The sequence below is a fragment of the Mobula birostris genome, chromosome 12 (genome assembly GCF_030028105.1).
Source record: "Mobula birostris isolate sMobBir1 chromosome 12, sMobBir1.hap1, whole genome shotgun sequence".
Lineage (NCBI taxonomy): Eukaryota > Metazoa > Chordata > Chondrichthyes > Myliobatiformes > Myliobatidae > Mobula > Mobula birostris.
In genome coordinates, this window is record NC_092381.1 from 94612174 (window position 1) to 94628842 (window position 16669).

General features: G+C 41.1%; 1 protein-coding gene across 6 annotated transcripts in view; it reads left to right on the forward strand.

Annotated features, from left to right (window-relative positions):
* The window catches only part of ralgps2 (Ral GEF with PH domain and SH3 binding motif 2), a 567568-nt gene that overhangs the window by 52372 nt on the left and 498527 nt on the right, over positions 1-16669 (forward strand). For 5 of the 6 annotated variants that reach the window (XM_072274320.1, XM_072274317.1, XM_072274321.1 and 2 more), the window contains exon 2: positions 3047-3116. The exons of the other annotated variant lie outside the window; for it this stretch is intronic. In XM_072274320.1, the coding sequence (XP_072130421.1) occupies positions 3099-3116 (18 nt within the window). In that variant the 5' untranslated portion in view covers positions 3047-3098. The remainder of the gene's footprint in view (positions 1-3046; positions 3117-16669) is intronic. 6 annotated transcript variants of the gene reach the window in all.

A 16669-nucleotide genomic window follows, 5' to 3' on the forward strand; every position in this document is an offset into this window, starting at 1 on the left:
CATCAACTGTGCAAGGTCACAGAACTGTTCATTTTGAAGTACAAATGCCACCATTTGAGCAAAGTTTGAAATCAGTTTGGATTTAATTTTTTCTTGCATGGAAAATTTGAAATCATTAAACTGTCTAACTGTTGCAGTATTTTCACCTAGAAAATCATGAAATTTTAGATATAAGGCATTAACTTTTGTACACCGTCCAAATGCGATTTACTTGCCAAATAACGGTTCAAAAAGTTGTTTCCAAATACCATCCGACTTCTTTCCATTAGCAAATTCTCCAGCAACTTTCGCATCATAACAAATCAGATAACTCCAGTTTCTGAATCATACATAAATATTTCTCGTAGCTGAATGTTCATGACCTCATGAGCTTTCGGTGTAGCAATTTCTACTATTTTGTTAAGCCGTTCCACTTCAAACAAATTTGCAGTTTTTTTGCACTTCATGCCCTTCGCTTTTTTTGAATTTGACATAGTGAATCAATATTTTTTTCAAAAAAGACTTAGTAAGCTATCTATAGGATTTGAATCAGATCTTTATAAACTTTATGATATGAACACTGTCTGCCAAAGATGGCTGCCGCTGTGATGCAGCTGTACAAACCAGAACATGAAAGGTGAGGTGACGTAAATTAGTGACATGCATTGTGGTATTTGAAAAACCAACTAACTAGTTAACATTTAGCTAAAAGATTATTTTCAATAAGTGTAACTATTAATTACTACATTATTTTAGGTAACTAACCGTTTGCACATTAATTTCCTTTGTGTGCTATTTGAAAAACGTGTGTGCGCGTGCACATGTGCACAGCTTAGAGGGAACATAGCTCCCAAGTACAGTCTGGGCTGCTGATATACATTCGTTATCACATATATACCTTGATCAGGGTAGATGGAGAAGCTTTCTCATGCAACAAACACTACTTTGTTCATACATTATTTTCATAACACGACTTGTCAAGCTGCCAATAAGTCAGTTAGGTTTTAGACCTTTTAATGCTGCATATAATTCCTCATTCCCTCCTTTTGTCATTCAATGACAACCAGGATTATCAATGTTAGGGTTGTTGTACATCTTAATTTTCGTATTAGTGTAAGAAGGGTGGGTAGGAATCCTTGTGATAAGCCAAAAGGCTTTGCACATCATTGTAGTCTTCAACCTCATCATTTGCACCTCGGTCTCCCTGAGGTCCCCTTCCTTCTAGGGGGCCTCTTTGTATAAATATCCCTGTGGGTGTAGGGCAAAAGCACTGGCTGACAAGGGGCCAGAAACATCGGAAAAGTTCAATAAGTATGAGTACTGCTGCGATGATGATAGCATAATGTAGCAGTATATTTCTCCATCCTGCGAAGATGTCACTAAACGGCCACAATCCCCCTTTTGAGCTAAAACCATGTAGGTCAGCCCCAATTTCCTGGATTTTATTTACCTTCTTTTGAATGTGAACACAGAGGTAATGTTCTCTGATTCACCTGGGATGTAGGTGCAGCATTCTTGTCCTATAATGGCACATGTACCTCCTTTTTCAGCCAGAACAAAATCGGGGGCCATTGGGTTCTGCAAAACCGTCTGTCATAGCACCATCATTTCAGCAGTGATGGCCCTCACCTGATTCTGGAGCCATCCATGACCTTAGCGGTACTGTTGGCCATCTCCTTCAAAACTGTGGCCAGGTTGATAATTTCCCTTGAATTGTGGGCCCACCTGTAAAAGGGGAAAGCTATCATCCAGAAGCGCTCTGGTTGTGAAATTCCTCACTTTTGCCGTAGGAGAGAAGGGTGCTGGTCTAGAGTTTTCAGCATTCGCATGTGGGGTAGAAGGTAAACCAGGAAGCAGCATCCCATCCAATTTCTGCTCCCTTGTTGAGTGTTCCATTGGCTAGCTGCCTCTCCTGGGAGCCATAAGTTGGTCCTTTCCCCGCAAACCCATTGCATTCCGTTCAGGGGGCGTGGTGGTTTGGCCATTGTATAAATGGCACAGGTGCTATTGCCCAGAAAGTAAGCACCCTTGCCTTTAAATTACAGTAGCAGATAGTATTTGCTGGTTGGTTAGATCTGACAGTGGTGGAAGACCATGGTGTCTGACCTCCCCATCGAATGGCTTTATCTGGGGGGGGGCACGGTGTGGAAAAGAATGTACCAACCATCAAAGCAGTGGCACCCACAGCCTCCAGTCGCATCACTGGTGCAACTTTGGGCCTCGCTAGTCTGAGTGTCATTAGAAAAGTCCCAGACTGACCATTGTTCACTGCTGTTAGGTGGAGTGGTGATTAGGGGAACTCCTATCTTCCCTTGTTGAAGCTGGTAGCACAGGTAGTTAAGGTGTAAGGTGGTTTAGAAGGTGTGATGGATACTTGCCTTTTCCTGGATTGCAAGAGCAAAGACCATTGCTACCATCAGGAAGGAGGTACAGAAACATGAAGGTGCACACTCAACAATTCAGGAAAAGCTTCTTCAACTCTGCCATCCGATTTCTGAATGGACTTTGAACCCATGAACACTACCTCACTTTTTAATTTCTATTTTTGCACTTATTATTTAATTTAATATTTAATATATATATATATACACTTACTGTAAATCAGTTTTTGTTTCTATTTTTATGTGTTGCATTATAGTACTGCTGCAAAGACAATTAATTGTCTGAGTTTGTTTCCCTTGGACCAAAGGAGGTTTGGGGAAATATGATAAAAGATATACAAGGTGAAGAAGGCACAAGTAGGAAGCAAAGTAAGAAAATCGCCAATAGGGGAGTGTTTGACTTTAGAACACATAGGATTAAACTGAAAATATAAGAGGTTTCAGAGTGAGACCCTTCTTCAAGACTGGAAAAGAAGAGGACAGAAGCTAGAAACATTGAGTGTTCATTCATCTCCATAGATGCTGCCTGACCTGCTGAATTCCTCTAGCATTTTGGGTGTGTTGCTCAGTATCTATCAACTAATCTTTCTGGTTTCTATGTGTCTGAATTTTAACATAGTTTCAGAGATATGACATGTTGAATAAAATTCATCAATCACATCAGCCAATTTGTTTCATTGTTTCAGACCTTCATGAATTCTGTCTTGCTCCACTGATTTGATCAACTGGTAAACCTTGATGTTGCCTGCCAATTTTGTAAGTATTCTACCTATTCAAAAATTTTGTACACATGAAAAGACAAACAAAATGTTGTGAAACTCTACAGGAGTTTCTTTCGATTACGAATTTTGGATTTTAGCAATGCAACCATTTTCAAGTTGATTTTTAATCCTGTTTGGATTTGAATTACATTGCTCACTTTCTTAAAGCTTTCTTTTGTAACTTTATCAAATACCTTTAGAAAATTCATCAATGATTGTATCTAATTAAAACCATAGGCAACTTAAGTGGCACACATAAAAGTTTCTGGTGAATGCAGCAGGCCAGGCAACTTCTCTAGGAAGAGGTACAGTCGACGTTTCGGGCCGAAACCCTTCGTCAGGACTAACTGAAAGAAGAGCTAGTAAGAGATTTGAGAGGGAGAGGGGAAGATCCAAAATGATAGGAGAAGACAGGACGGGGAGGGATGGAGCCAAGAGCTGGACAGGTGATTGGCAAAGGGGTTATGAGAGGATCATGGGACAGGAGGCCTAGGGAAAAAGAAAAGAGGGAGGGGGGAAGCCCAGAGGATGGGCAAGGAGTACAGTGAGAGGGACAGAGGGAGAAAAAGGAGAGAGAAAAAGAATGTGTGTATATAAATAAATAAATAACAGATGGGGTACGAGGGGGAGGTGGGCATGAGCGGAAGTTTGAGAAGTCAGTGTTCATGACATCAGGTTGGAGGCTACCCAGGCGGAATATAAGATGTTGTTCCTCCACCGTGAGTGTGGCTTCATCTTTACTGTAGAGGAGGCCGTGGATAGACAATCAACTTAAGTGGATTTGCTTTGTGTATTATCCCAACTTGCCTGTTAGTTATTAATAGCCTTTGTGCTGTTCAAGACAATGTGAACTCTTCCAAAATATGGCAGTTTAACTGATGTATATTTCTGAAGTTAATTGCTGTTAATCTGGTTGATGTTCTGTCCTTGAAGTGACAGGTGAAACAAAAGAATTAAACCTTCACCTATCACTCATTTCCTTCATGGCCATAATGTTCATGCCATTGTTATGAGGCAATCACTTTATTCAGTTTTCATTTACTGATGTTTAATCTAGATATGTCAAAAAGATTAAAACAAAAAATAGTTTCTGTTTGGAAAATAATGTAAACATTGACCAATTGATTCCATTTTCTAATACTTCAGAAATTCTGCAGCATAATACGGTTAAACAGCTTGATATTTTAAGTCATTGTCTATTGCAAAATGCTTTCAAATTAGAAGTTTGGTTTTTGTTGCAATCTAGAATTTGCAATTTAATTGTGTTTATTATGCCTTATTATGTGTCCAGAAACTGGACTGCATAATATCAGGTTTTGTGTGCTCAACAATTCCAATGTAAAGCAGAGACTTTGCCTTGTGGATTTCAATGTACGTGACTTTCCCTCAGGGTACTGCATATATTGAACAATACCTAGGTTTGTGGAACAGTTGAAACTTTTCATTACTTTTCCTAAAAAAAAACAAAGGTGTACTCCCAGTTTGATGAGCAGTGGATGTCGGATTTGAGACTCTCCATTAATATGGGCCATTTGCACACTCAACTCAATACTCCAAGGGAAGAATAAGATTATATCTTGGACATTGTTCAGCTTTAGAAAAACGTATAATGGATATATATTTTACTTTACCCATCCCAAGTAAGGTATATACAATACAAAAAATTGAAATAGAACAGCAGGAGCTAAATTCTAAAGACTTCTTTGTGACTTACTGACGATGTGGAGTCATTCAAAACTGGACACACTGGCTTCCCTTTCCTGAAAACTTGCTTAGTTGGTATGGTTTTTGATGGCTGACCAATTTCTCGAACTGTGGTTCCAGAATATGTGCTGTAGAAATATCATTATTGCAATTCCAAGAGGATCACATTCTAAGGAGAATTGTGCATTACAGTATACAACCCAGTGAAGTATCTTTTTTATAGACCATTGTGTAGTAGTTTCAGATTTTCAGTACAGATTGGTGTGAATTGCTACTTTCTGTGATAAAGTTCAGAAAATTTGAAATATTATGTGCTTTTTGCAAAGCAACATCTAAAACTCTTGCAAAGCCTTTATAGAACATAGAACAGTACAGCACAGTACAGGCCCTTCAGCCCACAATGTTGTGTTGACCTTTAAACCCTGCCTCCCATATAACCCCCCCACCTTTAATTCTTTCATATACCTGTCTAGTAGTCTCTTAAATTTCACTAGTGTATCTGCCTCCACCACTGACTCAGGCAGTGCATTCCAGGCACTAACCACTCCCTGAGTAAAAAACCTTCCTCTAATATCCCCCTTGAACTTCCCACCCCTTACCTTAAAGCCAAGCCCTCTTGTATTGAGCAGTGGTGCCCTGGGGAAGAGGTGCTGGCTATCCACTCTATCTATTCCTCTTGTACACCTCTATCATGTCTCCTCTCATCCTCCTTCTCTCGAAAGAGTAAAGCCCTTAGCTCCCTTAATCTCTGATCATAATGCATACTTTCTAAACCAGGCAGCATCCTGGTAAATCTCTTCTGTACCCTTTCCAATGCTTCCACATCCTTCCTATAGTGAGGTGACCAGAACTGGACACAGTACTCCAAGTGTGGCCTAACCAGAGTTTTTTAGAGCTGTATCATTACATCGCGACTCTTAAACTCTATCCCTCGACTTATGAAAGCTAACACCCCATAAGCTTTCTTAACTACCCTATCCACCTGTGAGGCAACTTTCAGGGATCTGTGAACATGTACCCCGAGATCCCTCTGCTCCTCCATACTACCAAGTATCCTGCTATTTACTTTGTACTCTGCCTTGGAGTTTGTCCTTTCAAAGTGTACCACCTCACACTTCTCCAGGTTGAACTCCATCTGCCACTTCTCAGCCCACTTCTACATCCTGTCAATGTCTCTCTGCAAGCTTTGACAATCCTCTACACTATCCACAACACCACCAACCTTTGTGTCGTCTGCAATCTTGCCAACCCACCCTTCTACCCCCACATCCAGGTCGTTAATAAAAATCACGAAAAGTAGAGGTCCCAGAACTGATCCTTGTGGGACACCACTATCACAACCCTCCAATCCGAATGTACTCCCTCCACTACGACCCTTTGCTTTCTGCAGGCAATCCAGTTCTGAATCCACGTGGCTAAACTTCCCTGGATCCCATGCCTTCTGACTTTCTGAATAAGCCTACCGTGTGGAACCTTGTCAAATGCCTTACTAAAGTCCATGCAGATCACATCCACTGCACTACCCTCATGTATATGCCTGGTCACCTCCTCAAAGAACTCTATCAGGCTTGTTAGATACTATCTGCCCTTCACTCAAAGCCATGCTGACTGTCCCTGATCAGACCATGATTCTCTAAATGCCCATAGATCCTATTTCTAAGAATCTTTTCCAACGGCTTTCCCACCACAGATGTAAGGCTCACTGGTCTATAATTACCCGGACTATCCTTACTACCTTTTTTGAACAAGGGGACAACATTCGCCTCCCTCCAGTCCTCCGGTGCCATTCCTGTGGACAATGAGGACATAAAGATCCCAGCCAGATGCTCAGCAATCTCTTCTCTCGCCTCGTGGAGCAGCCTGGGGAGTATTCCCTCAGGCCCTGGGGACTTAACTGTCCTAATGTATTTTAACAACTACAGTACCTGCTCTCCCTTAATTTCAACATGCTCCAGAATATCAACCTCACTCATATTGTCCCCACCGTCATCAAGTTCCCTCTCATTGGTGAATACCGAAGCAAAGTATTCATTGAGGGCCTCGCTCACTTCCACAGCCTGCAGGCACATCTTCCGACCTTTATGTCTAATCGATCCTACCTTCACTCTTGTCATCTTTTTGTTCTTCACATAATTGAAGAATGCCTTGGGGTTTTCCTTTACCCTACTCGCCAAGGCCTTCTCACGTCCCCTTGCTCTTCTCAGCCCCTTCTTAAGCTCCTTTCTTGCAACCCTATATTTAATAGACCTATCTAATCCTTGCTTCCTAAACCTCATGTATGCTGCCTTCTTCCATCTGACTAGATTTTCCACCCCACTTGTCACCCATGATTCCTTCACCCTACCATTCTTTATCTTCCTCACCAGGACAAATTTATCCCTAACATCCTGCAAGAGATCCCTAAACATTAACCAAATGTCCATTGTACGATTCCCTGCAAAAACGTCATCCCAATTCACACCTGCAAGTTCTAGCCTTATAGCCTCATAATTTGCCCTTCCCCAATTAAAAATTTTCCTGTCCTCTCTGATTCTATCCCTTTCCATGATAATGCTAAAGGCCAGGGAGCAGTGGTCACTGTCCCCCAGATGCTCACCCACTGAGAGATCTGTGACCTGACCCGGTTCGTTACCTAATACTAGATCTAGTATGGCATTCCCCCTAGTTGGCCTGTCAACATACTGTGACAGGAATCCATCCTGGACGCACTTAACAAACTCTGCCGCGTCTAAACTGTTGGAACTAATCAGGTGCCAATCAATATTAGGGAAGTTAAAGTCACCCATGATAACAACTGTTATTTTTGCACCTTTCCAAAATCTGCCTCCCAATCTGCTCCTCGGTATCTCTGTTGCTACCAGAGGGTCTATAGAATACCCCCAGTAGAGTAACTGCTCCCTTCCTGTTCCTGACTTCCACCCATACTGACTCAAAAGAGGATCCTACTACATTACCCACCCTTTTTGTAGCTGTAATCATATCCCTGACCAGTAATGCCACCCCTCCTCCCCTTTTCCCACCTCTCTATCCCTTTTAAAACACTGAAATCCAGGAATATTGAGAATCCATTCCTGCCCGCTATTATGTTTCCTGACCTTCTGAACTGGAATGAGACTCTCACACTAGCTCTAGTAGTAATCAGCCATTGTTTACCTTTATGTAATTTGTATTTTTCTTTTATAAAATGGAATACAACATAGAACAGTACCACAGATGATTCAGGCTGTTTGGCCTACATTATCTGTGCAAGAAAGATGTCAAATTTAACTATCCCATCTGCCTGTACGTGAGCCATATCCCTATATTCCTTGCATATTCATGTCTCCCTAGCAGCAGCTTGAATGCCACTACCACCCCTGGTAGTGTGTTCCAAGCACCTGCCACTTTCTCTTTGTCTCAGGTACTTTCGTCAACAGTATACATTCACCTTGCATTTGACATCTCAAAGTGCAACGCTTCATACCTGCCTGGATTAAATTCTACTTGCAGTTTCTTGATACATCATTGTAATTGATCTATAACTTGCTGTATCCTTTGACCTTCTTTACTATCCACAATTCTACCAATTTTTGTCATCTACAGACTTGCTTCCCAACCCACCTTCAATCTTGTCCAAGTTAAATATGAGGTCCCACCACTGATCCCTACGGAACACCACTGGTCACAGTCCTGCAGCCAGAATAATGCCTTTCCACCAGTACTCACTGTCTACTGTGGGGGAGCTAATTCTGAATCCAAGCTGCTACTTCACCATCGATACTGTGCATGTTAAATTAGCCTACTATCAGAGACCTTGTCAAATTCCTTGCATGTCCATGTAGACAACATCCACTACCCTCCCTTCATCAGTCATCTCAGTTATTTCAAAAATATGATAAAGTTTGTAAGATGTGATCTACCCAATACAATGCAATGCTGACTTTTCTTTGGATGTGGCTTATATGGTGTTATATTCCTATGATACTGGTAAAACTAAGTTTTTCATTGCATCTGTGCATATATATCTTTGTGCATATGACAATAAATTCAACCTTTGTGACTGTCCCTAATTCAAATATAAGCAAGTAAAAATTATGTCAGAAAGTTATGTATACTGTGTAGCTCTAGAAAAGAACATGATGACATGTTATTCTGTATGTTTTTAAGCACTCTTTTGTATAAAATAAAGTCACATTTTTAATTGAGAATACAAAGGAGTTTCACCAGAATGTTGCCTGAAATGGGAAGGTGTAGTTATAAGGAGAATTGGACTGTTTTATTCCCATTGTCAAAGGATAACCAACTTAATGTTTGCAAAATTAAGGGGGACATTGGTAGGGTAGATGGTCAGAATTTTTCTTGCAATGCAGGGACGTCGAATCACATTATTAAAAAAACAATGTTTAAAGGACAAGCACTTGGAAAGGTAAGGCATAGATGAATACTGGCTAAATGCAGGTAAATTTGAAGGGGATAGGTAGGCATAATTTTTAGCATGCACAAGGTAGACTAAAAGGGCCTATTTCTGTGTCATACAATTTGATGGGGTTATTTACTGTAGCTTAGACTTTTTTTTGCATCTTTGAGAACGTGATAAAAATTCTTGCGATACTTATTTTCAATAACCAAGGTATATTTGTAATAAAAGTCAGGTGGAGTGGTGTGAAATTAGGTGTCGTACTTACTTAATAGAAAGGATAAGTGACCAAATAAGCATCAGTCAGTAGTTGTTTAAAGTGGCACCTATCAAAGCCTAAATTTAAATGGCAGTCATAAACTCTTCCAAGGAATCATTTTCCTATCCCAATTACATTTGAACTATGTTCAATTGCTTTTCTATTTGCCTTTTTTTAAAAAATAAGTTATCTTGTAGACTGATTTGATCTTGTCATTACTTGTTGGGACCTGCAACATAATAAATGTAAGTTACATCTATTGTTCGTGCACTGTCAGAAGTGGAAGATCTTATGATGTGTCTCCATGTTAATGCACATATTTTATATAGACAATATTTAACTGTTTTTGTGAATCTTAAACCAGCTCACTAAACAGTTTAAATGTCTTCAGAATTAAATTGCCATAGTCTTAGTGTTAATTATTTAGTTCATTATTTAAGAGTTCAGTTGAAGATCAGTTCTAACATAAAAGCCCACAAACGCAATTGAAATTGTTGATTCATTCTTGAACTGCCAATTCTTGCTTACAAAACTTTAGGTATTTTTAGATTTGACTACCCTTACTGGATTTTCATATTGTCTCAAAAGCTTTAAGGCTTGCCAAGAAATGTGTGCACTCAAGATTTTCCATTTGTTTAAATCAAATTTCCTGAGTTATATTTGTTCATTTCTTAATGGAGTCAGCAAAAATATTGATGTACATCACACTTCCTTAAATTGTGTCCACAATTTACAACTGATTTTTTTCCATATTATGTTAGCAGAGTCTGAAAGTGGGTGTTGATTCGTGGCTTCAAGGTGTTTAAAAGCTAGGGAAAAAGAAAACTAGGAATTGATTAAAGTTTGTATTCTTTGATCAGAGAGAATAATTCATTGAGAGTAGGAATGCAATGAGGTGGAGGATAAATGCGTGGCTGAGGGATTGGAGCAGGAGGCAGGGATTCAAGTTTTTGGATCATTGGGACCTCTTTTGGCGCAGGCATGACCTGTACAAAAAGGACGGGTTACACTTGAATCCTAGGGGGACCAATATCCAGGCAGGGAGATTAGCGAGGGCTACTGAGGTGACTTTAAACTAGGATAGTTGGGGGGTGGGAATCAAATTAAAGAGGCTAGGCGAGAGGAGGTTAGTTCACAACAGGGGGATGGGAACCAGTGCAGAGAGACAGAGGGGTGTAAAATGAGGGTAGAAGCAAAAGGTAGTAAGGTGAAAAGTAAAAGTGGCAGGCCGACAAATCCAGGGCAAGCATCAAAAAGGGCCACTTTTCAACATAATTGTATAAGGGCTAAGAGAGTTGTAAAAGCGCACCTGAAGGCTTTGTGTGTCAATGCAAGGAGCATTCGTAACAAGGTGGATGAATTAAAAGTGCAGATTGTTATTAATGAATATGATATAGTTGGGATCACAGAGACATGGCTCCAGGGTGACCAAGGATGAGAGCTCAACATTCAGGGATATTCAATATTCAGGAGGGATAGACACGAAAGAAAAGGAGGTGGAGTGGCGTTGCTGGTTAGAGGGGAGATTAACGCAATAGAAAGGAAGGACATAAGCCGGGAGGATGTGGAATCGATATGGGTAGAGCTGCATAACACTAAGGGGCAGAAAACACTGGTGGGAATTGTGTACAGGCCACCTAACAGTAGTAGTGAGGTTGGGGATGGTATTAAACAGGAAATTAGAAATGTGTGCAATAAAGGAACAGCAGTTATACTGGGTGACTTCAATCTACATGCAGATTGGGTGAACCAAATTGGTAAGGGTGCTGAGGAAGAGGATTTCTTGGAATGTATACGGGATGGTTTTTTGAACCAACATGTCGAGGAACCAACTAGAGAGCAGGCTATTCTAGACTGGGTATTGAGCAATGAGGAAGGGTTAATTAGCAATCTTGTCATGAGAGGCCCCTTGGGTAAGAGTGACCATAATATGGTGGAATTCTTCATTAAGATGGAGAGTGACATAGTCAATTCAGAAACAAAGGTTCTGAACTTAAAGAGGGGTAACTTTGAAGGTATGAGACGTGAATTAGCTAAGATAGACTGGCAAATGACACTTAAAGGATTGACGGTGGATATGCAATGGCAAGCATTTAAAGATTGCATGGATGAACTACAACAATTGTTCATCCCAGTTTGGCAAAAGAATAAATCAAGGAAGGTAGTGCACCCGTGACTGACAAGGGAAATTAGGGATAGTAGCAATTCCAAAGAAGAAGCATAGAAATTAGCCAGAGAAAGTGGCTCACCTGAGGACTGGGAGAAATTCAGAGTTCAGCAGAGGAGGACAAAGGGCTTAATTAGGAAGGGGAAAAAAGATTATGAGAGAAAACTGGCAGGGAACATAAAAACTGACTGTAAAAGCTTTTATAAATATGTGAAAAGAAAAAGATTGGTTAAGACAAATGTAGGTCCCCTACAGACAGAAACAGGTGAATTGATTATGGGGAGCAAGGACATGGCAGACCAATTGAATAATTACTTTGGTTCTGTCTTCACTAAGGAGGACATAAATAATCTTCCAGAAATAGTAGGGGACAGAGGGTCCAGTGAGATGGAGGAACTGAGGGAAATACATGTTAGTAGGGAAGTGATGTTAGGTAAATTGAAGGGATTAAAGGCAGATAAATCCCCAGGGCCAGATGGTCTGCATCCCAGAGTGCTTAAGGAAGTAGCCCAAGAAATAGTGGATGCATTAGTGATAATTTTTCAAAACTCTTTAGATTCTGGACTAGTTCCTGAGGATTGGAGGGTGGCTAATGTAACCCCACTTTTTAAAAAAGGAGGGAGAGAGAAACCAGGGAATTATAGACAGGTTAGCCTAACATCAGTGGTGGGGAAACTGCTAGAGTCAGTTATCAAAGATGTGATAACAGCACATTTGGAAAGCGGTGAAATCATCGGACAAAGTCAGCATGGATTTGTGAAAGGAAAATCATGTCTGACGAATCTCATAGAATTTTTTGAGGATGTAACTAGTAGAGTGGATAGGGGAGAACCAGTGGATGTGGAATATTTGGATTTTCAGAAGGTTTTTGACAAGGTCCCACACAGGAGATTAGTGTGTAAACTTAAAGCACACGGTATTGGGGGTAAGGTATTGATGTGGATAGAGAATTGGTTGGCAGACAGGAAGCAAAGAGTGGGAATAAACGGGACCTTTTCAGAATGGCAGGCAGTGACTAGTGGGGTACCGCAAGGCTCAGTGCTGGGACCCCAGTTGTTTACAATATATATTAATGACTTGGATGAGGGAATTAAATGCAGCATCTCCAAGTTTGCGGATGACACGAAGCTGGGTGGCAATGTTAGCTGTGAGGAGAATGCTAAGAGGATGCAGGGTGACTTGGATAGGTTAGGTGAGTGGGCAAATTCATGGCAGATGCAATTTAATGTGGATAAATGTGAAGTTATCCACTTTGGTGGCAAAAAGAGGAAAACAGATTATTAGTTGAATGGTGGCTGATTAGGAAAAGGGGAGGTGCAACGAGACCTGGGTGTCATTATACACCAGTCATTGAAAGTGGGCATGCAGGTACAGCAGGCGGTGAAAAAGGCGAATGGTATGCTGGCATTTATAGCAAGAAGATCCGAGTACAGGAGCAGGGAGGTACTACTGCAGTTGTACAAGGCCTTGGTGAGACCACACCTGGAGTATTGTGTGCAGTTCTGGTCCCCTAATCTGAGGAAAGACATCCTTGCCATAGAGAGAGTACAAAGAAGGTTCACCAGATTGATTCCTGGGATGGCAGGACTTTCATATGATGGAAGACTGGATGACCTAGGCTTATACTCGTTGGAATTTAGAAGATTGAGGGGAGATCTGATTGAAACGTATAAAATCCTAAAGGGATTGGACAGGCTAGATGCAGGAAGATTGTTCCCGATGTTGGGGAAGTCCAGAACGAGGGGTCACAGTTTGAGGATAAATGGGAAGCCTTTTAGGACCGAGATTAGGAAAAACTTCTTCACACAGAGAGTGGTGAATCTGTGGAATTCTCTGCCACAGGAAACAGTTGAGGCCAGTTCATTGGCTATACTTAAGAGGGAGTTAGATATGGCCCTTGTGGCTAAAGGGATCAGGGGGTATGGAGGGAAGGCTGGTACAGGGTTCTGAGTTGGATGATCAGCCATGATCATACTGAATGGCAGTGCAGGCTCAAAGGGCCGAATGGCCTACTCCTGCACCTATTTTTCTATGTTTCTATGTTTCATTGAATCTTATTGATTCAGGGTTGAAACTTGGCTAACCTGGGAAAAGATTCTAGGAAAACAAAAGCTACCAAATACAATCAGGAAGTTCTTGGGTTAAAGGTTGTAAAATACTGCCATTTTCAATAGCATTACAGAGTCATAGAGCTATGCAGCACAGAATCAGGCCCTTTGGCTCACTCAACAGTCACAACAAAATTGCCTGACTGAACTAATTCAGTTTCTGCCATAACTGCCGTATCTACCTGTGTCACTATTTTTCAAAGACGTATACATATGAACATTCCAGATCTCTCTGGTCTGCAACTCACCCCATGGCTCTACCAGTTACTACTTAAGCTCTGCCCTCGCTTGCCTCGAAAAATGCATTGCCTTGCATTTAAGTGAATTAATCTCCATCTGCCTTTCGGTCCGAAATATCGACTGTACTCTTTTCCATTGATGCTGCCTGACCTGCTGAGTTCCTCCAGCATTTTGTGTGTGCTGACAGCTCTGGACACATACTTTTCTCTAATAGTTGACCCTGCTCTCAACTGATTGATAAGTTGTCTCCAGATGATATCAGATGTAATCTCCACTATAAGAGAGTGGTCCACTTCTGTCCTTAATCTTTGTGATTACCCACTTTTGATCACCTCGTTAATCCCTCACCAGGACTGCTTGTCCAGGAGTGAAACATCAAACCTCGTTGTTTGAGGAGCTGCAATTTGTCTCAGCTGTTTGTCCTGCATTCTCCTTTTGAGTTTGAGCAGATCAAAGTGTGAGCACAAGGGTCCCAGGAAAAGCATTGCTGGTGAGTTGTTGTTTGTGGACGGTGCTACATTACAATATGTATATCCAAGGAGGAAATTGGCGAGCTTCTGATTCACTGTCAGTGTAGTGCTGTTTGATGACTTTGCCTGTAGTGTGTTCTTTAGAGTCTGGTCAAAACTTTTCCACCATGCCATTGGTAGCTTGGTTGTATGGTGTAGATGTAATAGTCTTGGTTCATTAATTTTCAGAAATGACTGAAACTGTACTGCAACAAACTGGGTGTTCACTTCCATCACTCATAACATGTGACATGACTGCTCCTTATACCATCTGGCAAGGTATCACAGGCAACTTCACTGGACGATGTAGATTATAATGTGTTAGTGGCTGATGTCACCATTTCCTTTGTCTTTTGGAAAGCCTCCTCACACTGCTTTGTCTACTGCCATTTCTTTCAGATCTGTAGTAATGAGTTCAAGGGGTGGAGCACAGTAGCCAGGTTTGGCAGGAAACCTGCTATAGTAATTGACAAATCCTAAAAGGGACCACAACTGTGACATGTTCTTTGTCCTGGGGCATCCACCACTGCTTGAATTTTCTCAGCACACTGTTGTAATTCTTGTGTAACCTTTGGTTTGGCTAGCACCCGGCTAAACTTAAGAAGTCTTGTTTGGGTGGATGCTGCGCAATGTGTCCTCAGTTACAAATCAGTACCACGAAATAACAAACAATACACAATATGTGATTAAACGATTGAGCTTTATAATTCTTAATTTGACTATATGGTTAGTAAAGAAACTAACAAAAGAAAAGGGCCCATTCTCATGAAACAGTGTAATGTTCGAGCTCACTGATAAGGTTGTTCGTCTACCATCGACATCCTCCGAGCATCACTGACCTTCGGACCCTCGCTTCAAGTCCACTCCGTCCGGTGGTCTACCAGCTCTCTCCATTCACGTCTTCTCTCCTCATCTCTCCCCAGCAAAAGACCGCGAAATCCCTGCTCCCAGATCCACAAGAGAGAACAACATCCCTCTCATTGGATAGCCCCACATTCCAAAGCCCGTTATCTCTAGTCATAACCCAAACATTGCTGCTACAGAGAAACTATTACATTAGCAGTGAAACCTTACAGTGTGTTACACTCGTGCATCAATGGTGTGACCACAGAAGTGATGCTTGATTTAAAGAATTCATACCTGTAGCATTGTTGTTCTGAGCCCATAATCTTCTAATCTTTTTAACACTGTCTTGAGATTTTGCAGATGTTCCTTGTCTTCCTCATCAGTAACAATGCTAATATCCAGGTAACACTGAGTGCCTTGGCAGCCTTACAGCCTTCCATAACTTTCTGCCAGAGTGCTGGTGTAGATGCTACTCCAAAAATAAGCCTATTATAGCAGTAAGGCCCTTCGTGAGTGTTTATGGTGAGAAACACTTTGGACTCCTTTCATCTTCAACTGTAGGTAGGCCTTATCTGCCCGCTTGTTACCCTCCAGAAAACTTTGCAAAGATATCCTCTATTCCTGGCAGAAGATATCAATTTTCTTTCAGCACTAGGTTAATGGTGACATTAAAATCACCAGAGATCCTGACATTCTTCTTGGCTATTGAGACCACTGGAATCGCCCATGGGCTTCACTCAATCTTGGAAAGAATTTCTTTAGCCTCCATGCATTCCAGCTCACTGGGCTGCTTTAGCACAGATAGTGCAAGGAACTGGATGAGCTTCATGAAAGTTGGGTGTGGTATTTTCCTTTAACACTATTTTATCCTTGATATGTTTGAGTTTGCCAATCCCATCCTTGATCACTGCTGTGGCATCATCCAGTACCCTTTATTAATCTGCTTTCAGTTCACTCTATTGCAGGGGATGCATTGTGCAAATAGTGTATGGATCTCCAATCAAGTTGTAGTGTTTCATCCAATCATGTACCACAATGCTGGCCCTCCTGTTTATACTACATACAAGCCCAAAGTGGCTTGTTGTATTTCACTGTTATGTCATTTCCACTGGAGTTATCTTTTCACCAGTATAAGTTCTTAGTTGGATATCTGCAGGCTTCAGTTCAGTATCTTGGAAATGCTGTTCAAACTCATTTGTGGAATGACTGAAACAGCTGAACTAGTGTGCAATTCCATTTTAATTAATATGCCATTCACTTCTGGTATAAACAATATTGCCTGCCTCTTGTTAGTTTTCACACTAATAAATCTTAAGTCT